This window comes from Ammodytes marinus (genome assembly GCF_949987685.1).
Source record: "Ammodytes marinus genome assembly, chromosome: 20".
Taxonomy (NCBI): domain Eukaryota; kingdom Metazoa; phylum Chordata; class Actinopteri; order Uranoscopiformes; family Ammodytidae; genus Ammodytes; species Ammodytes marinus.
Genome location: NC_137224.1, coordinates 1,480,326 through 1,504,325, shown reverse-complemented (window position 1 = coordinate 1,504,325; position 24,000 = coordinate 1,480,326). Strand labels below are relative to the sequence as shown.

The following is a 24,000-nucleotide window of genomic DNA, read 5'->3' as shown; positions in this document are numbered from 1 at the left end:
GAAAAACCAAGGAAAAGCGCTATAAACGTGGAATCCATTTACCACATATACCATGACTTCTGACCATGTCTCTCTCTGCATCGCTCTCTCTAGGCTTGGAACAATTTCAAATATGTTTGTAATAGTTGCGTTCATACTAGGAATAGATTATGCCTTCTAACCATGTCTCTCTACCCCCCCCTCTCCAGACCCCTCGGAGCAGCAGCCTGGCGTGCAGCTGCAGGGTGAACCCGGGCTGTGTGATGTGTGGAGGCTGGCCCGCACACCGAGAGGAGCCGCCCCAATACGAGCTGCCGACGCTGGACCGCCTCAGCACACTGGACCTGGGCGTGCACCCCATCCTCTCCTTCCCTGACGGTATGTGCAAAGGGGCTTAAAGGCATAGTGCAGTATTTTGTTTGTGGTACTTAGGTAGGGGCGGCTGTGGTGAAGTGTGTAGGGTGCTTGTCCAATGGGTTGCAGGGTCGGAGGTTCGATCCCCCGTCTCCCCGCCACATGTCCAAGTGTCCCTGGGCAAGAAACTAGACCCTAAATTGTTCGTTCCCGATAGTTAGCTTGCACCCTGTTCAATATCATATCCGTTCAATGCACGTTAGATTGATGCTCTTTTTCACTGCTTTAGTTAGCTGTTGGGTAGCAGTTTATTTTTGCACTTTATTTCAGGCGTAGTTCGGCCATTGTATTACTACTGTGCAGTCTATCATATCACTCCGCCAATCGGCTATAACATACAACTCTAGGGGAAAAAAAGAGACCAGTCTGGATTTTTCTTAAATCTTCATCTCTACATTACTTAATGAAAATGCTCTTAATGGCAATATTTCTGGGGGGAATTTGGTAGAAATGTTGTCAGTAGTTTATATTATAAAACCAAAATGTTCTACTCAAACATATGCCTATAAATAGTAAAACGGGAGACACTGTTGAGACAATATTTGGAGTGGTCTAATAATTTTTTCCAGTGCTGTATGTGCTAACTATATACCCAAGTACCTCATACAACCACACTTCAAAAATACTGAACTATCCCTTTAAATCTCAGAGCTCAGAGTCAGTTTACTCTTGAGCCATTTCCTGCTTTATACTGGAGAGGAAGACAGACAGGGAGTGGCCAGGGAGAGAATGCTACACAGGAAGCGCATAGAATAACTGCACTCTCTAGAATGGGAGGTTCATTTAGCCTGAATGAGGGTTTTATTATGAGTGCCTGGGTGGCTCTTTATGTGGTCAAAAATTCAAAATTGGTCAAGTACCTTTTTGCTTTAGACTATTTTATTTTTTAAAGATTTTTTTTGGCATTTTTTATACTTTTTATTAGACACTTTGGTGAACTAACCACTGCACCACAAGCCTATTAGACTAGACTATTGTTTTACTTTTATCTATCTATCTATCTATCTATCTATCTATCTATCTATCTATCTATCTATCTATCTATCTATCTATCTATCTATCTATCTATCTATCTATCTATCTATCTATCTATCTATCTATCTATCTGTCTGTCTGTCTGTCTGTCTGTCTGTCTGTCTGTCTGTCTGTCTGTCTGTCTGTCTGTCTGTCTGTCTGTCTGTCTGTCTGTCTGTCTGTCTGTCTGTCTGTCTGTCTGTCTGTCTGTCTGTCTGTCTGTCTGTCTGTCTGTCTGTCTGTCTGTCTGTCTGTCTGTCTGTAACAAGTCAAATCGTCTTTGTAATTCACAAGTAAATTAATGTTTTATCCTAAATTCAAAAACATACAACACAATTCAGAGTGCTCTTACTGTAAGGTACCACTAGTTAAAAACACAAATTCCACACATGCATTCCACTCGATAATACATAAATAAATAAATCTAGTAGTTAAGAAATGCATTGCGAAATTGCACATTAAGAACATTGCACATTTGTGTAATAGTTATTGTCCACATACAAGTAAAAGCATTCAACCTGTATGTTTAAGTCTATCAGAGTCCTTATTGCTGTTGGGAAAAGGCCGTTTTTGAGAGTGAATGAAAGCCATCAATGAAACATGGCGGGGAGGATACACAAGAGTTGGCAACCTACAAACATGCAAACTCCAAAGTTGCAAATGCAAAGTTATCTTGACTGGTGTTTACATACTTCTGTACCCCGTTTCCTGTATATAACTGAGACTAGGGTTGCGGTCCGAATCGCATACTCTTTCTTTTTTTCTATTCTACATACTACATCCGACGAAAAAAGAATCTAGTTAGGATGCAGTAGGCATACTATTGGGACATACTTTACTCTCTTATTTCATCATAACATTGCGCCTTGATCTTGCCTCTTGCTTTTATATCCGTTGCATCCACGTTTGTTTTCATATGGAGGCTTCGTCGATGTGACGTCACTTCACGTGCGCACTGGATTGTGGGTCAGAATCGCCCAAATAGGATCCAGTTTTCAACACTAACAATCTTGGCCGCATGAAGTAGGACATCCGGGTACTTCTAACCATCCTAAATCTGGCCACAAGAATCGGGACATACTAAATCTTTTTTCTACATACTATATAGTAGAAAGTATGTGATTCGGAACGCAACCGAAGTTGTATCCACACCCCGACACAGCCATGGATCTGGCATGAGCTGCTTTAGGAGACTTGCTTGTGGCTCCGTATGAATTTTGCATGACACTGTGAATTGCAAATGTTGGAACTCCAGATGGCATATCTGAAGGATGCAGCTTTCCACTGCACACATGGCTGCATGGTGGTGAATTCTAATATGGAAACCTTGTCTATATATATATATATATGTGCAATTAATATTTATATACATTCACACAATATTAATTTCCATAACAATAACAATATATATGATGTCAAAGTTGAGTCTCTCAATAAGCTTCAACAAAAATCCTATTGACACACATGTTCATAAATATGTGTGGGCGTAGCCGTATATACAGTCTCCATGGCAACATTCATTGTTTTTATAGAATGTTTGGGCAGATAACCGCTGTGATTGGTTAAAAAAATACTTACTGTGTCATAAGAAGTTCTGAATTTCTTTGTAACGCTCACCCAGGAACAACAGCTGACATAGTAAAAACACTACCGCTTTTGTCCAAAGGGGGAGCTAGTATTAAACCAAACTGAAAATTCCCCAGAGCACCTTATAATACTGAAACCTGTTTGTGTCTCTGCTTCCCTCCCAGACGTGTGCATCGGCCTGCGTCTGCAGCAGGTGATGAAGAGCCAGTGGCAGAGCAAGTCTCTGGAGCGCAGCAAACCTCTGAAGAAGCTGTCGCTCAAACACAAGCTCTCCTCCTCCAAAGAGAAGCACAAGTTCACCAACTCACTCATGGCAGTCCGTAAGTACACTCACTCACTCACTCACTCACTCACTCACTCACTCACTCACTCACTCACTCACTCACTCACTCACTCACTCACTCACTCGGATTAACACACACTCACACAGACACACACACACACAAGCTACTGAACCGCAGTTTATTAACCCCTTTGACAAATACACAGACACACACTCACTCACTCTCTCTCTCTCACACTCACTCACTCACTCACTCACTCACTCACTCACTCGCTCACTCGGATTAACACACACAGACACACACACAAGCTACTGAACCGCAGTTTATTAACCCCTTTGACAAATACACACACACTCACTCACTTTACTCACTCTCTCACTCACTCACTCACTCACTCACTCACTCACTCACTCACTCACTCACTCACTCACTCACTCACTCACTCACTCACTCACTCACTCACTCACTCACTCACTCACTCACTCACTCAGATTAACACACACACACAGACACACACACAAGCTACTGAACCGCAGTTATTAACCCCTTTGACAAATACACACACTCACTCACTTTACTCACTATCTCTCTCTCTCAATCTCTCTCCCTCTCTCTGTCTCTCTCTCACTCACTCACTCACTCAATCTCTCTCCCTCCCTCTCACTCACTCACTCAATCTCTCTCCCTCTCTCTGTCTCTCTCTCTCTCACTCACTCACTCAATCTCTCTCCCTCTCTCTGTCTCTCTCTCACTCACTCTTTAGGAGCTGTCTGTAGGAGCAAGTCCTCTAATATCACTTTAAAATATCTCAAACTATATTACCTGAAAGAAAAATATTTCAGCATGGAGACCGAAAACTGTTTAATATTCAAAAAAAATACATACGAAATAATCAAAGTTCAGAGAGAAAGAACATCGCCACTATATTGCAAAATAATTCAGTGAAATCTTCAAACTAACATTTCTTCCAACTTGTTGTGAAATGCTCCATCCCAAAAGTCTTCTTTTCTCAGCAGCAGAGTTTATTGCAGGTCGTTTTAATCTCATTTCAACTGTTACTTCACCATGATTCTTGTCCCAGTAACAGTTTTATTTCACAACGCCTCCGGGGCAGAGAGAGCTTTAATATTTAGCTGTTGTCACAAAGCCCTAACATTACAACCTATGTTCTTACTAAGGCTGTCTCTAAATGCTCTAGTTGATTCCATGCAATTCTCAATCTCTTTTTACTTTAGCACAGATGGGCCATGTCATTTTAGACTAGTCTAGGATAATTAGATTCATATAATTTTTCATTCTTATTTAAAAAGATCTGGTCTAAATGACATCATGAGTGATAAACTCTCCATTATTGGTTATTTGTAATGTGCCACATTAAGGCCTTGTTGTCAAATGTAAATCATTTATTTACAGCATAGATGTTACAACAACGTGTTTCACCATTCAATTGGAAACACATTTAAACCAAAGAAGTGGGCACTCTGGTGGCGCAGTGGGTAGAGCGTGTATCATATTGGCTCCGGCCTTCGTTGCAGTGTTCAAATCCGACCCGTGGACCTTTACTGCATGTCATCCTCTCTCTCTCTCTCTCTCTCTCTCTCTCTCTGTCTCTCTGTCTGTCTGTCTGTCTGTCTGTCTGTCTGTCTCTCTGTCTGTCTGTCTGTCTCTCTCTCTCTCTCTCTCTCTCTCTCTCTCCCCATTTCAACTCTGTCACTATCGACTTCAAACTGTCAAATAAAGTTTAAAACACAGGGGGAAAAAGAAGCAAAGTCATGAGGGCACCTACCTGTTATCTAGTGACTCATTGTTATGTACCTGCAGTGTGCTCTTCACAGTGGAGATGTCCTGACATAATGGTCGTGTTACTGTGGACTGGATATAATTGGAGCATGAGACTGTCACAGACCTTTTTAGTTGTCAGTTTGAATTAAACTGTTTTCCCAGAACTACATCCCACTGTGTTGATTAAACCTTCAGGTCGTGATGACCATGATGTCATTTCAATCTATTTTCAACCCACAGTACAGATCATGACACTGCTGGTCTCACAGATCCACTGTAGATTTGATTTAAACCTGCAGTGTGTAGAATTTGGGGTTTTATTTCCTACCAGATTTTGTAGAAAGTAATTATAATATCCATAAGTACATTTAATTTAGTGCATAATAGCTGAAAACAATTTAATTTAACAATTTCCTTAGAAAGGATCTCATATATGTCCATATTTCTGCATATTTTGGACCGAGGCCTAGTGCCGCCATCTTGAAAGTGTCATAGTGGGAATGTCATCAGGTGCATTGTTTAAAATGTAGAATTGTTCTTGTCCTTGAAGGCCACTGTAGCTTCTGTTATTATTCAAAAGGGGTGGGGTTACCCAGGGAGTGTTGCATTCTAGAACTTTCTTGATGATGTCATATTACACACTGCACCTTTAACTGCTGAAACATTCACACAATTGATACCCAGTGTAGGGAATCCACATGCATTTAAGCGCTCATGGATGGATGTGTGTTCCTTTTTAAAATATTTTAATTTAAAACATTTATTCTAAGTCTTGTGTTTTGCATGATAAAGGGCCAGTACCAAAACGTTACTATTGAATGAACCTAGTTTTGTAAGTAAGACAGTAGTGTAGTGGCCTCCATAGAGTCTCAGTCCTCTTCACAGCAGACCCGGGTTAGAATCCAGCCTGGGTCGTTCTCTGCATGTCATTCCCCTCTCTGACACATTTCATCTCTCTCTCTCCAAACTATCAATAAAAGCAGAAAAAAAACCACCCAAAATAATCTATATAGATAGATTAATAAAAAAAATATCTGGGAATTCACCTTTTTCATGTGGAAAATAAACCATTAATTCTGGTATATAAGCACCAACTAATCCTAACCTGTCTGTTTTCTTGCCCTTGCAGGACTGAGCCACTATAAGAGCCGCGGTGACAAGCCTCGGCCGATGGACAGCGGCGGCTCTGGCTCCCTGCTTCACGCGTCTCGTCTGGAGGGTCAGACCACGTGTAAGGCTGAGAGACTCCACGGCCTCGGACCCTTCGACAAGAACTACAACCGCAAGAGGCTACGAGAGCACGCGCTGGACAGGAACGACTGTGAGGCTCTCCTTTTTTTTAAGATATTTTTTTTTGCATTTTCAAGCTTTATTAGACGGTACAGAGTTGAAATGGGGAGACAGAGAGAGAGAGAGAGAGAGAGAGGGGGGATGACATGTAATAAAGGTCCACGGGTCAGATTTGAACCCGCGACCACTGCAACAAAGGCCGAAAAAAACTATTCATTTGGGGTAACCTGGAACCCAACGTAAGACTAGAATATGTATTTAAATAAAACAGTAGGCCTACAAAGCTTTATAATAAGATTTCTACATCAGTTTTGTTAGTGTCTTTAATATATTAACATGTCTGTATTCTGTCCCCCCTCCCAGCCTCCCCCAAACTCTTCCTGGACTCCTCCCCTTTCCCGTCTCTAGGCAACAGTCACCCGTCGCTGCACAGCCCTCTGTCCCGCCAGCTGTCCACCTCCTCAGAGAACTCCACTCCACTGGGCCCCGGAGGCATCAACACACCTGTAAGGACACACACAGGCTGTGCTGGAAAAGCCCTACTAACGTCCTCCCTCCTACATACTCAACATGTATATACTACATACTTAAAGCCCTACTAACGTCCTGCCTCCTACATACTCAACATGTATATACTACATACTAAAAGCCCTACTAACGTCCTCCCTCCTACATACTCAACATGTATATACTACATACTAAAAGCCCTACTAACGTCCTCCCTCCTACATACTCAACATGTATATACTACATACTAAAAGCCCTACTAACGTCCTACTCATACTTAAAGCCCTACTAACGTCCTACTCATACTAAAAGCCCTATTAACTTCCTCCCTCCTACATACTCAACATGTATATACTACATACTAAAAGCCCTACTAACGTCCTCCCTCCTACATACTCAACATGTACTATATACTACATACTAAAAGCTCTACTAACGTCCTCCCTCCTACATACTCAACATGTATATGTTGTACTACATACTGTCTACTTAACTTTGGTCATAAAGACAGCTTTTAGCCTCTGTGCCCCTTACTCCTGGAACAACTTACAGCAACATAGACCAATAAATCCCTTCATATCCTTCAACATATTCAGACGTATTATCTTAAATCTCTCGAACTCTACCTGTTTTGATTTGATGTATTTGCATTGTATATTGTGTTTGTATTGTTGTCTTTTTGCCTTTGCATTTGTTTGACTCGACATAATTGCAAATGAGGGACACACACACACACACACACACACACACACACACACACACACACACTCGATTTGATCTCTACAGTATAAATAAAAGTTAAATGAAATGAAATGAAATCTTGTCTGGAATGATCCTCGTACGGTGGTTTTGATGACACGTTCCTTTGTCCCGTCCTGCAGCAGCCAATCAAAAGGCGACGTGGGGAAAGCTCCTTCGACATCAACAACATCGTGATCCCGATGTCTGTGGCGGCCACGACCAGAGTGGAGAAGCTGCAGTATAAGGAGATACTCACACCAAGGTAAATGTTTCTACAGTAGCACAGAACGGACAAACTTAACGGCCTTACACCTTTTTATATATAGTGGGGCGTCCTGGGGAAATGCACCACTTGATATTGTGGAAAGACTTGAGGCAGTGGTGGATGATGCCATCTTTAGTAACTATAGCTTCCTGTCCTTGAAGGCCACCGTAGCTCCTGTAAATTCTACCCTCACACCAAAGTAAATACATAAATATCTATAGCTTCAGAAGAGGGGGATTTGTTTACATTCACAGAGCCTGCAGTTAGTTTACCAAACTAGAATAAATAACTAAATACATCTTCACCTCATCACTTGATATTGTGGAAAGACTTGAGGCAGTGGTGGATGATGTCATCTTTAGTAACTATAGCTTCTTGTCCTTGAAGGCCACCGTAGCTTCTGTAAATTCTCCGTCACACCAAAGTAAATACATAAATATCTATATATGTTTGTCATCAAACACTAGAGCTGGAACTGTCTGCTTGGTTTACTCATATGCTCTGTTAAAGGTGCAGTGTGTAGTTTCAGAGGAGGGGGATTTGTTTACATTCACCGAGCGTGCAGTTAGTTTACAAAACATATTTTCTCTACATGTAATTCTTAATATTGAATAATTCTATCATCATAAATCAAAACTTTATTATTTTGAGGCCACTGGAACCACACATAAGACTAGAATATGTTTGCAAACCAAACTGTGGGCCCTGCTGCTGTAAACAACAACAGTGAAACAGTAACTTTTCAGGAAGCTTTCTAACTTCAAACAGTGTTCCAGGGATCACCTTTTCCCTGTGAGGAAAGTTTGTTTATTCCGTTATGAGAACATTTCTTAGAAAATGTTTCACTTCTCTGACACACCCAAAGTTACACAGTGCACCTTTAATAACCTTGTTGTCACTGCTGGTTTCCTGAATAACATTTATTTTAATGTCCAGGTGGCGATCTGTGGACGTTTTCTCGTTGCCAATAACGGAAGAGGAAAATGACCGGGAGGTATGTCACTTTGAACAACAAAGAAATAGTTCTGTGTGATAATATACTTTCACAATTTATTTTTATTTTTATTTTTTTTAACCTTTATTTATACAGGTATATCCCATTGAGTCCGAAGACTCTTTTGCAAGGGAAAATATATTTGTGTCTGTTGGTTCCACCTTTTAATATGTGCGTTCTGAGAAATTTTAAATTATTTATTTATTTTATTCACATCTTATAATAATTGAAACTAAAACCTTGGACTCAAATATAATCCTAGCAGTGAGTGAACAGTGACACCTGGTGGTCAAACTCTTCCAAGGTTATCTCTCTCTCTCTTTCTCTATGTCTCTCTTTCTCTATGTCTCTCGCTCTCTCTCTCTCTCTCTCCCTCTCTCTCTCTCTCTCTCCCTCTCTCTCTCCCTCTCTCTCTCTCTCTCTCTCTCTCTCTCTCTCTCTCTCTCTCCTCTCTCTCTCTCTCTCTCTCTCTCTCCCTCTCTCTCTCTCCCCCCCTCTCTCTCTCTCTGTCTCTGTCTCTGTCTCTCTCTCTCTCTCTCTCTCTCTCTCTCTCTATGTCTCTCACAAAAAGGTTGAGGCGGTTCAGTCTAGTGACATTTAATACATCTGTTGATATTTCTGATCAATATGATTTATAAAAAATGTAATTAGTTTTGACAAGACGGGAGAACTGCAGGTCCTTAGTCTTAAAGTCTATTGTAAATCTAAGTTCCCTGAATAAGATATCTTGTATTTTCTCAATTCAATTGGATTAAAAAAGTGTTTTTTTCAGTATTATACCGAAGTGAACAAACTTATACTATTATTATATTATACTTTAGTGAGCTGATGTCCGGGCTCCTGATGGTGTTATGTTATTGCGAATAGTGAATGTCGATAGTTAGCCTGCTGCTATCGGTGTATGAATGTGTGTGTGTGAATGGTAACGTGGGAAAGGAAAACAGGTCTCCCTTGCAAAAGAGTCTTCGGTCTCAATGGGATTTACCTGTAGAAATAAAGATAAAAATAAATAAATAAATAAATAAAATTGCAGGTGGATTTGTTAAGATAGTGTGTTTTTCTGTATTATACCCTCTTTTTTTTATTCGCTTTTAAATGTTTTATAATGTGTTTTATGTATTCTAATCTTGCCCCTGTAAAGCACTTTGAGTGGCCTTGTGTCTGAATTGTGCTATATAAATAAACTTGCCTTGCCTTGCCTTGCCTTATGTGTGTGTGTGTGTGTGTGTGTGTGTGTGTGTGTGTGTGTGTGTGTGTGTGTGTGTGTACTTGTTGTGTCTGTTCAGGTTGAGGATTTGACGGACGCAGCGTTCACTGTGCTGCACCAGGCCTACGAGGACCAGGAGAGATCACGCTGGACCTGGATGGCCCTGGCTCCGGCCAAGAGGAGGGGGAGCAGGTCGGTACACAGACACTCACACAGACAGACAGACACACACACACACTCACTCACACAGACAGACAGACAGACACTCACTCACTCACTCAGATACTCACTCACTCACTCACACACTCACTCACTCACACTCTGTCCGTCTGTCTGCTCGCACACACATTTTTTCAGATATACTTATGAGGACATTCATTGGCATAATGCATTCCCTAGCCCCTTACCCTAACCATCAAAACTAAATGCCAATCAGCGTTGAGCTCCTCCTGACGTCACTCACTTCGGGACGACGGACAGAGGAAATTAAGATGGATGAAAACATAATAGTCACAGTTTGCTCCCATAAGTTCTGTGAATAGCCTATGTGTCTGTTGCCTGCTGTGTTACAGCTATCAGTGTTGCTTTATGAACCAAGTTAGCACCGGTTAGCTTGGGTAAAGCACCATCAGCACAGCAGACTGGTGCTCTCAGCACCGGTTCGCACCAGCGCCAGCATATCCCCAGAGTAGAGAAGGCTACTCTGGTCGGGCGGCGGACACAATATGACCCAATATGATCACGCGGCGCGGAACCTGCGATTCGCGCGGCCAACCGCCGCGCCGCAGAGTGCAGTGTGTTCGCACCTTTACACTAACCTTATTCATGAAAGTGAGAACCGGACAAAATGTCCTCACTCTTAAAGCTCAAATTTCAAAGCAAAAATAGTTACACAAGTTCACACACAAACACACACACACACACACACACACACACACACACACACACACACCCACACCTTTTCATTGTATTCTAATCTAACTCCTCTGTCTCCTCCCCCCTCCCAGGTCGTATAAATCCATAGACGGGCGCACCACTCCCCTGCTGTGTGGGACCAACCCCCCCACGCCTCAGCCGGCTTCCCCCGACCCGACTCACTGTCCTCTGCTGCACGACTACAGCTACGTCCCGTCCCCCATGAGCCCCCCCAGCCCAGACACCACCTCCAACCCCCACACGCCCTGCTCCCGGGACTCCCACAGGCTGCTCTCTAGTGAGGACACACGCTGCTCCACTCCAGACTTCACCTTCGAAGAACGGGTACGTGCTGCGACAGATTCAGATCAACTCATAACGAATAGATCCTTATGTTAAATCATGGTTCAAAAGACCCTGTTAAAGGCCTTGAAAGGCAGTAAATACATTGATGAAATAACTGGTATTAAAATGAAAGCTGCTGAACTGAGAAAGGTGTAAATTGCACTGATACTTTTTAAATAGCTTGTAAGTAGATTTTTAGATTTAGATTTATTTATTTGCACACACTCAACAAATACATTAACACATGTAAAGATTAAAAGAGTATGTGCTGGAGAGGTCAGAAACCCGAATGGGCTTATCGAGTGACCTCTCCAGGTTACATATAAACAAAAAATATATATATTTATAATTATTAAGTATGACATTAATTGGAGTAGACTGGTGTGTGAGGATTACTATGAATATATGTATTTATTTCAAATTCTTAATTAATTTCAAATTTAGTTTATGGTGCAGAATGGGGTGTAGTCCTGGCTTCTTCCTATCCCTTATCCAACGTGTCTTGTGCCTTTTGTTGAAATTGGCTTTAGATTTTATTTTAGTGAAGTTTTTGTATATATGATATGTAAGAAAAGTCTAGTCATACACAAGTCAGATTTTTTTTTATTATTATATTTAAACATTGTTCTTGTAAAATAAAGATTTTGTTTTATTTCTATGCACAAACTGATCCAATCCTCCATATCTAAACCATCTTTCCCCCTCTGTCTCCAGACTGTGGCACTATAATAATAAATATAGATAATGACTAACCATCTAACCCATGTCTCTGTGCCCATGTCTCCAGACGGTGGCCCCGTGGGAGCGTCGTGGTTTCCCGCTGCCCGAGGACCCGGCCCCCGAGCCCGAGCCCGAGCCCTTCAGACATCGCATCAGAACCATCTCTGGCTGCCCGGCAACCACGGCCTTCGGTCGCCTGGACGACGACAACAACGACATGGACACACTGCCGCCGCTGTGTGACGACGACAGCAACGGCCCCAAACAACAACAACAACACAACAACAATAACAACAACAATAAGGGGCCAATGCACCGATGAATGACTGACAGGCCGCTAAGCCCCGCCCACAAAACACACACAGACCCTCTCTGGCATTAACAAGCAGAACCTCGATGCAGAATATGATATTAAATGGGTTCCTGTTGTTTGATATTCAAACACCAGTCTAATACTTTTCACAGTTTTTAGTGGAACATTATGGAGATAGAAGCCTTTCCCTTACACTTGTTTTTTGTCACGGCGATTAAACAAAAAAACAAAAAATGGATAAATGTAATAAATATAAAAAATAATAATAATAAAAAATAAAAAAAATGCTGGAAAAAAAAATTGCATAAAACAACAACACACGTTACAAAAACTGTTTTGTGTAGTAGGCTAAACAATGTACATGGGGGACGAGGTGTGTGGGGGGTGGGACGGGGGGGGACGGGGGGGCTTTCCTTAGTGGTTGTTTCATATGTGGCGTGAACTCTCGTAGCGCACTATGTAGCGGACTCCTCTCAAAAATATGGCCAAAGGGTGTTTGTTTTCTATCGACTAGTTTGCTTGTAATTCCCATGTACATTTTTAGTGGAGTGACAAATAACAAAACAAGAAAAAATACACCCCCCTATCTCCCCCACACCCCCTATCCCCTTTACCTTAACCCCCTATCCCTACCCCTCACCCCTCCCCCCTTCCCACTCATCCAAATAAACAGGTACATTTGAGATGTGGTCCCTTCTTCTTTAGCCCACTAGAGGTCGTCTGAGAATCACCAGAGCACTTCATCCCCAAACTGCCAAGTCTAGGTTTCGTTGGTTTGCTGAAATAATTTTTTTTTTTTTTTTTTTTTTTTTCTTCGTTTTTCTATGTTTGTTCCTCCCGTCTGTTCCAGCGTACAAACACATTCTCCTATTGTGTGTTTTTATTTTTTTGAAATAGTTTAAAAAAAAAAAAAAAAAAAAATCATCATTCCTTTTTATGACAAGATGTTGTCCCAAGATCCTTTTAAACCTCTTTTAAGTCCAACTTGTTTTTCTTTTTTTCTGTTTATTAAAAAGAAAATTAGATTGGCACAGAGGGAGAGATGGATTTTTGGGCCGATTTTTTGGTCTTTAAGAGAGCACTTGCCCTACCGAAAGCTACTGCTGCTGCATGCTTGAAGAAAAAAAAAAAAACATGCTAATAAATAATGTTAGTCTTATCACACAAAACGGCACACAGTAAGATTTATTTAAAAAAAAAGTTAAATCGAAAATCGCAAGTTACCGGGAAGATTGTACCATTTGCTAATTTCACTCCCCTTTTCCCTACAGTCTTTACTCTATTAGAACAAGTTAAAAAAAAAAATGTCGCAAAATAAAACGACATAACACACAATTTTTTTCTGGATTTCTGATTGCCCCTCTGAACATTTTTGAAATGTGTAGCCGCTTTACGCTAGACGCCACACACCTTCCCCTAAGCTCAGGTCTTTCAAATTTAAGGGAAAAAAAAATTGTTCTGCTGTGTAATAGTTTATGAATCGATTAATCGGATCTAGGACTGCTCTGTTGCAAGATGGATTTTTTTTATTTTTTTCCCCCCTGTCTTTACGTACCCCCTTCCCCCCCGCCCCCCTTATGTCATCATAACCACACTCTCTTTTGCATCTACCCCATTTCCCCCTCATACACCCCTCCTTTAAAGTAACTAATTGCTATGCAAAAAAAATCTATTCTATGGTTGTTTTTCTTTCATTTTACACACTGTCTTTTTGATGCCACAGCCATTCAATCACTGTTTCTTTTCTTTTCTTTTTTGTTTGTAGTTTATAAGCAAGATGTCAATGTACCTGTTCGATTGTTGCAGCAGTTATAACCTAATCAAAAAAAGGCAGAATTTTGTTTTTTCTTTTCTTTTCTTTTTTGTAAATAGTACCATTAAAACATTTATGTTTAACTTGGAGCGATTTGGTTCTGGTCTCAAGTCCTTCACTGCCATCGGTGTGTGTGTGTGTGTGTGTGTGTGCGTGTGTGTGTGTGTATGAATGGGTGAATGTGGTAAGAGATGTAAAGCGCTAAAAAAAACGCTATATAAAGACAAGTCCATTTACAATTCACTGTTGGAAAACTGTCTCAAGTCCCTCTCTCACTCATTCACTATTTTATTTATTTATTTATTTATTTATTTGCACACACTCAACACACTCAACAAATACATTAACACATGTAAAGATTAAAAGAGTATGTGCTGGAGAGGTCAGAAACCCGAATGGGCTTATCGAGTGACCTCTCCAGGTTACATATAAACAAAGAAAAAATATATATATATAAAAAGAAAACAAATGTCTTATAGGCAGTAAGTTTAACACAGAAATTACTAACAAGTATGTGAAGGAAAAATTTAAAATTGGCAGGTAAAGCCATTATTATCAATTATTATTATCAAGTCCCAAAATATATGGAAGTGATCAGTCATTGATTAACCGCACTGCCTCCAACAGCCTCTCTGGCCCTGAGATCCCTGCTAGAAAAATGATTTTAAGAAAAAAAAAAAAAATTAAATTAACAATGTCTGGTTACATCCTCCTCTAAAATTCATGGATGGGAGTGTGTTTAAGTGAGCAGAAAGTACAGATTTTTAGACACATAGGTTGCGTTCCGAATCTCATACTCTTTCTTTTTTCTATTCTACATACTACATCTGACGATAAAAAGAATCTAGTTAGGATGCAGTAGGCATACTATTGGGACATACTTTTCTCTCTTATTTCATCATAACATTGCGCCTTGATCTTGCCTCTTGCTTTTATATCCGTCGCATCCCCGTTTGTTTTCATATGGAGGCTTCGTCGATGTTACGTCACTTCACGTGCGCCCTGGATTGTGGGTCAGAATCGCCCAAATAGGATGCACTTTTCAACACTAACAATCTTGGCCGCATGAAGTAGGACATCCGGGTACTTCTAACCATCCTAAATCTGGCCACAAGAATCGGGACATCCTAAATCTTTTTTCTACATACTATATAGTAGAAAGTATGCGATTCGGAACGCAACCATTGCCTTTTTTTTACATGTAGGGATGTTTGCTAGTAAAAATACCACTCTGAGTAATTCTACAAAGTTTGCATGAGTTGAAAATCCTTCACAAAGATGACAACACAACAGCGTCGGTGACTTCATAGCATTTTATTTTTCAAATACACATATACAGCAACGAGAATCATCATAAACCAGTTATTGATCAAATGCACAATAACGACGAACAATCACATTTCCACAAACTGTACAGCGTCAGAATTAACCCAAAGAAAAAAAAAAAAAAAAATTGGGGGGTGTGTGTATGATTTTTTGTTTTTTAACTTGCAGAAACCTCTCTCCCGACAGCACACACACACACACACACACACACACACACTTTTTACGCACGCTCTACACTTCTTCCATCCCCTATCAGTGCACCTACAGTCCAATAATGTGGTTTATTTTGGAGGAAAAAATACAAAGAATTTCGCATGCAGATAATGTTGCAAGCAGTACACCCCTTTAGTCCTATATAATACGTGTCGACTCTTTGACTTAAAAAGCATTTTTGAAAGTTGTGTGGATGTTCTATCTCAACACACTCACGGTTGGGAGCGAAAGTGTCTGCCTTTTTTTTTTACTTTTTCAATCTTTCTAAAACCACATTTTTATTACATTTTTTCAGTGTATCCTTTCAAATTAAGAGCGTGTATTATACAGAGGGTATAGCAAAGGGAGGCAAGTAGCATACGGCAGCTGTCTTTAACATGATACCAGTGCATGCGAGAAGTTGGTTTCACTCATAGCAATCGTTTGGAATCACCAGGAATATTAGGATCAACATGTTAGGATTATTTTATTCTGAAATTATTTTTATTTTGAAATATTTTTTCTTCAAGGGAACATGTTCTTGTTAAAAACTAATATGCAAATGGTTTCGTTCATTTAATTTGAATAAATACAAGATCGGGAAAGTCACTATGTAAGAACTCCCTCAATACTTTTATACCTTAATCACCTTTAGTTCAATTAACTTCGAGGCCAAAATTAGTGTGGACAGACGACCACTGCATACTCACTGGTCTAAAGATTGTTTTTTCATGCTTCAGATTTCAAAATAGGCCAATCTTTTGCCATTAAGTGTACTATAGTATTACAATTATGCTATAGTAAACACTATTTTACCAAGGTTTGAGTCCCCCACTGCCAAAAAAATAGTATACACTAACTGGTCTAGAGGTGGTTTTTCATGCTTCATTCTTCAGAATATAGGCCAACCTTTTCCAAATAAGTGAATTTTAATGCTATAGTAAAGGATGTTTTACTGAGGGTGCATTCGAGTCCCCCCCCCCCACCACCAAAAAATAGCATGAAATCAGTTTTAGTTTTATCCTAAAATCCTCCATGTCACAATGAAATGTTTTGATGGGCTGTCCGAGCAAATTAACTAATTATTGTGCTGCACAGTTTTCTCTCTATATGCTTTCTTATGTCCCTTTATCTCAACTTTGCCCAATCCATCCTTCCATCCATCCATCCAACCATCTATCAAACCACTTCTCTGTCTGCCTGTCTGTCTGTCTGTCTGTCCGTCCGTCCGTCCGTCCGTCCGTCCGTCTATCTATCTATCTATCTATCTATCTATCTATCTATCTATCTATCTATCTATCTATCTATCTATCTATCTATCTATCTATCCATCCATCCATCAATCCATCCATCCTTCACTCCATCCATCCCTCTGCTTTTGCAAGACTCCCATAATTAATCATTCTTGTCGAGTGAATTTTTAAAATAGGCTACTAGTTTGTGTTTTGTTTCCAACCTTTATAGAGACACTTCGTTTCAATACAATACGCCTTATAACTCAGTCTGGTATGAACACTTGCTCATGGTTTGATAATATTACATTTAAATACAACATTACTGGGTTCATTTCGCTGATATTAAGCCTTTTTTTTCTCTACACTCCATTAGCCTAGCTTAGCATTTTTAAGCTAAATGATAAATAGTAGCCTAAATAGTAGCCTAGCATATAGCATCAATTCATGTAGTGGCCTCTTTTAAGTATACTCCAACCGCCCCGTGATATGCATTTCAATGATGGGGATATTATTCATTATTCTAGCTATTGTTAATGCGCCTATAGCAGTTTTAAATACTGTGTTGAATCGTTCGTAAATTTGGCCATAAAAAGTTACACTTAAGGTTAATTTTTTCTCCCACCTCCTTCTCAAAATTTCAAAGCGTTCATAGCACATTTACAGTAAAGCAAAAAAAATAAAAATGTAATAACACTGACAGTAAGCAGGCACGATACAAATGGATTTCGTCATATCAAATACATGTTCATATTATATCCACAGAGTATACGGTTATAAAACTGTGCCCAACATAAAAACCAAAAGTCACTACTCTAGCCGTTCAATTTTTTTTTTTCTGTTTTTTGGGGGACTACACGAAGAAGCACAGCCATCAGTTGAGGGTCTGTAAGCAACTTAAACGTTCTGCCTTTATAACGAAAACATTTTGCTACTTTTCTTTTCAACTTTTTAACTTTCCAACTCCCCCTTTTCCTCTCCCTCCCCTCCCCACACACACACACACACACCTTTACGCCTTTACCCTGTTAATTAATAACTCTGTCTGCTTTAGCACAACCTAGCACTTCTTTTAAAAGCGTAGCCCGGTGATTGCTAGCATGATCGCGCACTAGCTTCACATTCGGATCTGTCTTGCCTTTTTCCAATCTCCGCTGGGAGAAGACGTATTGAAAAATACCCCTGGCCAATGAGGGCCCTGCGTTCCGATCACATGTTAATTCCTTACATGGAAAGGCAGCTTCTGATAGGTTCATGTAGTTGTCAATCTAACTCAAGACCAAGCCATCATATCTCACGACTACATGAACCAATCAGGGGCTGCCTTCCACTAACAGACAGACAGAAAGTGGGGGAGGGTCCGGTCTGACTGGAGGCTAGATTGATGACTACATGAACCAATCAGGGGCTGCCTTCCACTAACAGACAGAAAGTGGGGAGGGTCCGGTCTGACTGGAGGCTAGATTGATGACTACATGAACCAATCAGGGGCTGCCTTCCACTAACAGACAGACAGAAAGTGGGGGAGGGTCCGGTCTGACTGGAGCCTAGATTGATGACTACATGAACCAATCAGGGGCTGCCTTCCACTAACAGACAGATAAAGTGGGGAGGGTCTGGTCTGACTTGGAGGCTAGATTGACGACTACATGAACCAATCAGGGGCTAGATTGATGACTACATGAACCAATCAGGGGCTGCCTTCCACTAACGGACAGAAACAAATGTGAAGCTCAATCGATATCAGGTAGTCTCACCGGGATTTCAAAGCCTGCATGTCCCTCCATTTTACCAACTTGATATTTTGTATTTTTAATTTTATAAAGAAAACCAACAGGGGACACCCATTGAGAGGTACGTAACTTTCTAAAGGGGTTCACAGTCAGTGTGTTTTAATGACGTCAGATTCACCAGGATATGCATGAAGAAAGATGTTTTCACTCTTAAAGGTACAGTGTGTAGTTTTGGGATATTTAGTGGCATCTAGTGGTGAGATTCTAGATGTCAACGCTCCCTTTCTAACCCCTAAAGAATTTACAGAAGCTACGGTGGCCTTCAAGGACAAGAAGCTATAGTTACTAAAGATGGCATCATCCACCACTGTCTCAAGTCTTTCCACAATATCAAGTGATGAGGTGAAGATGTATTTAGTTATTTATTCTATACTTCTTCTTCTTCTTGGTCTTCCAACAGGTGCATTTCCCCAGGACGCCCCACTATATATATAAAAAAAAATGTGTAAGGCCGATACGTTTGTCCGTTCTGAGCTACTGTAGAAACATGGTGGAAGGAAGGAGCGCGCCCCCGCTCCTATGTAGATATAAAACTCCCATTCTATGGTAATATAAAAAAAAATATTATTATTTTCAAGCAAGTATACACTAATTAAAACATACTTGAGAATGATATATTCCATCTCTACCAAGTCTGTTCTGAAAAAAGAAAAAAATGTCAATAAAATTCTACACACTGTACCTTTAAAGGGAGACATTCCCTGCGTTCCAATCCCCATACTTCCCTACTATTTAGTACGCCAGAAAAGTATTTAGGATTTCCCAATACATGCACCTCAATTGTAGTATGCTGAAAATACATAAATGCCCCACTAACTCCAATAGAGTATTCGTCTTTATTCTTGACATTTCTCGACATAATGAAAAAATAATCTTCCTCATTTGATTTTTTTTTCTCTCCTGTCTGTGGCCCTAAAACTCTTCTGTACTTTAGTATGTAGTGTAGTAAAAAAGAAAGAGTATGTGATTTGGAACGCAGGGTTTACAAAAGGTAGAAATAGCAAATAAATACATTTTGGGCGAATGTGTTAATGTGTATTTTTTTCTCGCTCTTCTTTCAGAGGTCAGAGGTTAGTGATGGGTCAACAGTGATGGGTAGCTAAAGAGTCCGGGGAACATATTGGGAAAGGCTTCACATCTCCTAATAACGTGGCTGTGTGTTTATAGGGACTCTAGGCATGGGCAGGTATCTAGGTTTCATGGTTTTAACCCGCGATATGAAACAGTCAAGTCAAGGGCTACGTTCCAATTCCAATACTATCTACTATTTAGTATGGTAGAAGAAAAAAAAAGATTTAGGATGTCCCGATTCTTGTGGCCAGATTTAGTATGGTTAGAAATACCCGGATATCTACTAGATCCGGCCGTGATTTTTAGAGGTGAAATCGGCATCCTATTTGGGCGATTCTGACCCACAATCCAGCCCGGGTCGTTCTCTGCATGTCACTCTCTTCTCCATAAAATAATGCATTGAAAATACCCCCCATACTATTCTTAAAAATAAATAAAAATAAAGAACAATAAAATAAAAATGTGTATGTGTGTAATCAGTCCAGGATTTTTTTTTTTTCTTTTTTACCCAAGACATAACAAATTTGAAAAATGCTGTAATCGTAATTCTGCGAAACTATGAAATCGACCACCCAAGTATTTTTGCTTAACAATATCATACCATCAAAATACCATACCAGCCCATGCCTACAGTAAGTTCTAAGTTGGGATAGGGGATCATCATAGGAGTGTGAGTTGTGGGGGGTGGGGGGGGAGAGGGGGATATAATAGGGGTAGAGAGAGTGGGGGGGTATACAGTGGCCCTTGCTTGGCTTTGTTTAGCTTGGGCTGTGTGTGGCTGTATCTTAACATATTCACACATTCACAAGCCCTGACTGGCGAGGGAGGCGGACACTTGGTCGGCGAGCGTAGACAGCTGTGGGGAGTCCGCCATGTTTAAGCTTCCGGAGGAGGAGACAGTGCTGAGCGGGTGAGAAGAGTCCTCCAGTGAAACGATCTCCGCTCCGTGGTCTGTGCGCGCTTTGGCTGACTCACGGAAACTCAACTTGTGGCTCTCAATCTGTAGGGGGGAGGGGGGGGGGATACAATAGGGTTATAAGGAGAGAGAGAGAGAGAGAGAGAGAGAGAGAGAGAGAGAGAGAGATAGATAGATAGATAGATAGATAGATAGATAGATAGATAGATAGATAGATAGATAGATAGATAGATAGATAGATAGATAGATAGATAGACAGACAGACAGACAGACAGACAGACAGACAGACAGACAGACAGACAGACAGGGATGGATGGATGGATGGATGGATGGATGGATGGATGGATGGATGGATGGATGGATGGATGGATGGATGGATGGATGGATGGATGGATGGATGGATAGATAGATGATAGATAGATAGATAGATAGATAGATAGATAGATAGATAGACAGACAGACAGACAGACAGACAGACAGACAGACAGACAGACAGACAGACAGACAGACAGACAGACAGACAGACAGACAGACAGACACACAGACAGACAGACAGACACACACACACACACACACACACACACACAGACAAACAGAGTTATTGTAGAGCGTGTAGAGCAGCCTCTGGTGCAGTCAATGCTACGAAGTGTATTTCTGGTTTGAAAAGATAATGTTATTTATTTATTTTTTCAATTAAAAGTGATAAAAATAAGGATTTATGAAACATGAAGAATGAGAGAAAACGGAAATAATAAATTTCACACTGGAACCATCCTCGAGACTTTTACTTTGATTACTCTGAAAATTATGATTTTTATTCGACTGCATGTTAAGAAATCTGTTGATATACGTATGTAAAACCATCCCACTCATTCCACAGCACACTTGTCCTAATCATACACACTCAGCTTGCTACACTTATGTAAAACTATCCTACTACTGTCTTACTCATACTACACCACATTATGCTTGTACTAACACAAGTCTAAAAAAATGCATGTATGGATCAGAAGAACTATCCTATTCATACACACGCAGCTTGCTACACTTATGTTAAACTATCCTAATCATACTACACACCACTCATTTTGCTTGTACTAACAGGAGTCCTTAATCTTTATGAATGGGTTGGTCAGGTGCAACATACTTTTTTTTGTTGCTGTATTAGAAAATTATGATTTTTATTTTATTTAGGGGCGCGGCACCGCTGCGACCCTGCAGTTACACTATCTCCTGTCCACCTGGAGAGGTGTGTACTGAAAAGGCAAATTTCATTGTGCTGTAACGGTGCATATGACAATAAAGCTATCTATCTATCTATCTATCTATCTATCTATTCTACTGCATGTTACTAAATCTGTGGATATACTTGTGTAAAACCATCCCACTCATGCCACAGCACACTTGTCCTAATCATACACACTCAGCTTGCTATACGTATGTTAAACTATCCTACTACCCACATTGTGCTTGTACTTACAGGAGTCTTCAATCTTTATGAGCGGGTTGGTCAGGATGGGTGTGTGGGGGGAGAGAGGCGGGGAGGAGAGGAGAGAGGGGGAGAGGGGAGGGGAGGGCAGGAGAGAGGGGGAGAGGGGAGGGGAGGGAAGGAGGGAGGGGGAGTCTGAGGTGCTGCTGCCAGAGCCTTCTTTCCCCTTGTCCCTCTATAGCACCGGCCCGGGACAACATAATGACAACATGTGATGGAGGAGGACAACACAAAATCAAAATCAAACGTGATTAAAAGATGGAGTCAGTGATTTTTGGAGAATTTCTTGTGGAAGAAATCTACTTTTTGTCAAAATCGGTGAGAATTTCGTCGACACACGATAAGCTACCTGTCTGTAATGTGTGTGTGCACTGAAGAAAATTCAGTGTAAATACACAGCCTAGGCTCTGTAAACTGGTATGTAAACAAAGGAGGCCCACCGTAGCTACTAGCAACATGCCAGTTTACAGAGCCTAGGCTGTGTTGTTCAGCCCGCACACAGTACAGACAGGTAGCGGATCGTGAGGAGATATTCACTGATTTTGACAACAAGCGTTCTCCAGAATCACTGACTCCATCTTTAAATGAACAAATAATGTAGGAACTGAAAATACAGACAACAATTAATAAATCATGATGAAAAACTGGATGGAGAAGATTGAACCAAAGAATAAAAGCGCCAAACTCATGGGATGAAGGGTCAAAATTGGGGGAATAAATGAATGAAAGAGGTGTGTTTTCAGCTCTAAAAATTTATTTTTTTGTGTGATCGAGGAGGGCGGTTCTGGTAATCGTTTCCGCCCACACGCGTGGACTTTCATCCTTCATGAAGTAAATATGTCAAGGCATTTATTTAGCATTCAAAATAACAACAATATGGAATTCTATTTTGTTTTATAATTGTTTTTTATAAAAATGTAAAGTATATATTCTGTTGTGTTTTCTATCACATGGTGTGTGATGTCACATGGGTCGTGATGTCACATGGGTCGTGATGTCACATGGGTTGTGATGTCATACCCTCCTGGCTCCGCCCCCCGGCACGTGTCCGATGTTGTCCAGAGAGCCGACCTTCGACTGAACCTTAAACTCCAACTTCTCATTCTTGATCTCAATGTGTCCACCGCCTGAACAAACACAGAACAACAATGCAACATATTCAATACAATATTTGGAAAACTGATTTTTAAAATAAATAATCTGAAGTACACAGTTTGGTATTTTTGTCTTTCCTTATCGTCAAATTTCTTATGACATTTTTGCAATAATTACAGCAGCAGTCATTGGCAATGAATTGTTTCCCAAAGTCCCAGGCGCATCTCACCAATGCAATATAGAAGAAAATGTAAAATAGAATCATACGACCACACTGTGTATTTTTTTGACCTGACTGCAATCCCAATAAAGGAGGAAATGATAGAATATGAACCCTGATCACGGCACAATTTAAACACTCTCAACTGCATTCTGGACTATAAAATCTGATTTGAAACAATGTGCTGTATAATTTACATACATAATTCACACCAATTGTATTCCCGAAAAAAACTTTACTAAACATTTTTATAAAAATATATGAAAACAAAGAACAACAATGAACCGATATCAATTAGTTTAAAAACATATATTTGTTGTTACATACTATTAGAAATAATCTGACAATACTATGTAGTATTTCTGTCTTTCCTTATCGTCAAATGTATTATGAAAAACAGGGCTGTTTGTTTTTGATTATGTAAAAAAAAGCTTCTCATTCGTGATTTCAATGTTTCCTCCGCCTGAACAAACAATAACAATATAAAAAAAAACAT

The 24,000-nt window shown here is 40.3% G+C and overlaps 2 protein-coding genes across 4 annotated transcripts in view; one reads left to right on the top strand and one right to left on the bottom strand.

Moving 5' to 3' along the window:
- The window catches only part of kansl1a (KAT8 regulatory NSL complex subunit 1a), a 61,152-nt gene extending 48,434 nt beyond the window's left edge, over positions 1-12,718 (top strand). For all 3 annotated transcript variants that reach the window (XM_080048844.1, XM_080048845.1, XM_080048843.1), the window contains 9 exons: positions 189-357; positions 3,159-3,314; positions 6,190-6,381; positions 6,714-6,856; positions 7,739-7,860; positions 8,800-8,857; positions 10,144-10,256; positions 11,072-11,324; positions 12,112-12,718. In XM_080048844.1, coding sequence (XP_079904970.1) covers positions 189-357; positions 3,159-3,314; positions 6,190-6,381; positions 6,714-6,856; positions 7,739-7,860; positions 8,800-8,857; positions 10,144-10,256; positions 11,072-11,324; positions 12,112-12,366 — 1,461 coding nt within the window. In that variant the 3' untranslated portion in view covers positions 12,367-12,718. The remainder of the gene's footprint in view (positions 1-188; positions 358-3,158; positions 3,315-6,189; positions 6,382-6,713; positions 6,857-7,738; positions 7,861-8,799; positions 8,858-10,143; positions 10,257-11,071; positions 11,325-12,111) is intronic.
- A 7,868-nt stretch (positions 12,719-20,586) lies between these two features.
- Positions 20,587-24,000, bottom strand: part of LOC307267302 (uncharacterized protein) — a gene marked incomplete at both ends in the record, with an annotated part of 28,491 nt that continues 25,077 nt past the window's right edge. Inside the window, 2 exons of the mRNA XM_080049588.1 lie at positions 20,587-20,784; positions 23,210-23,316. Of these exons, the coding sequence (XP_079905714.1) occupies positions 20,587-20,784; positions 23,210-23,316 (305 nt within the window). The remainder of the gene's footprint in view (positions 20,785-23,209; positions 23,317-24,000) is intronic.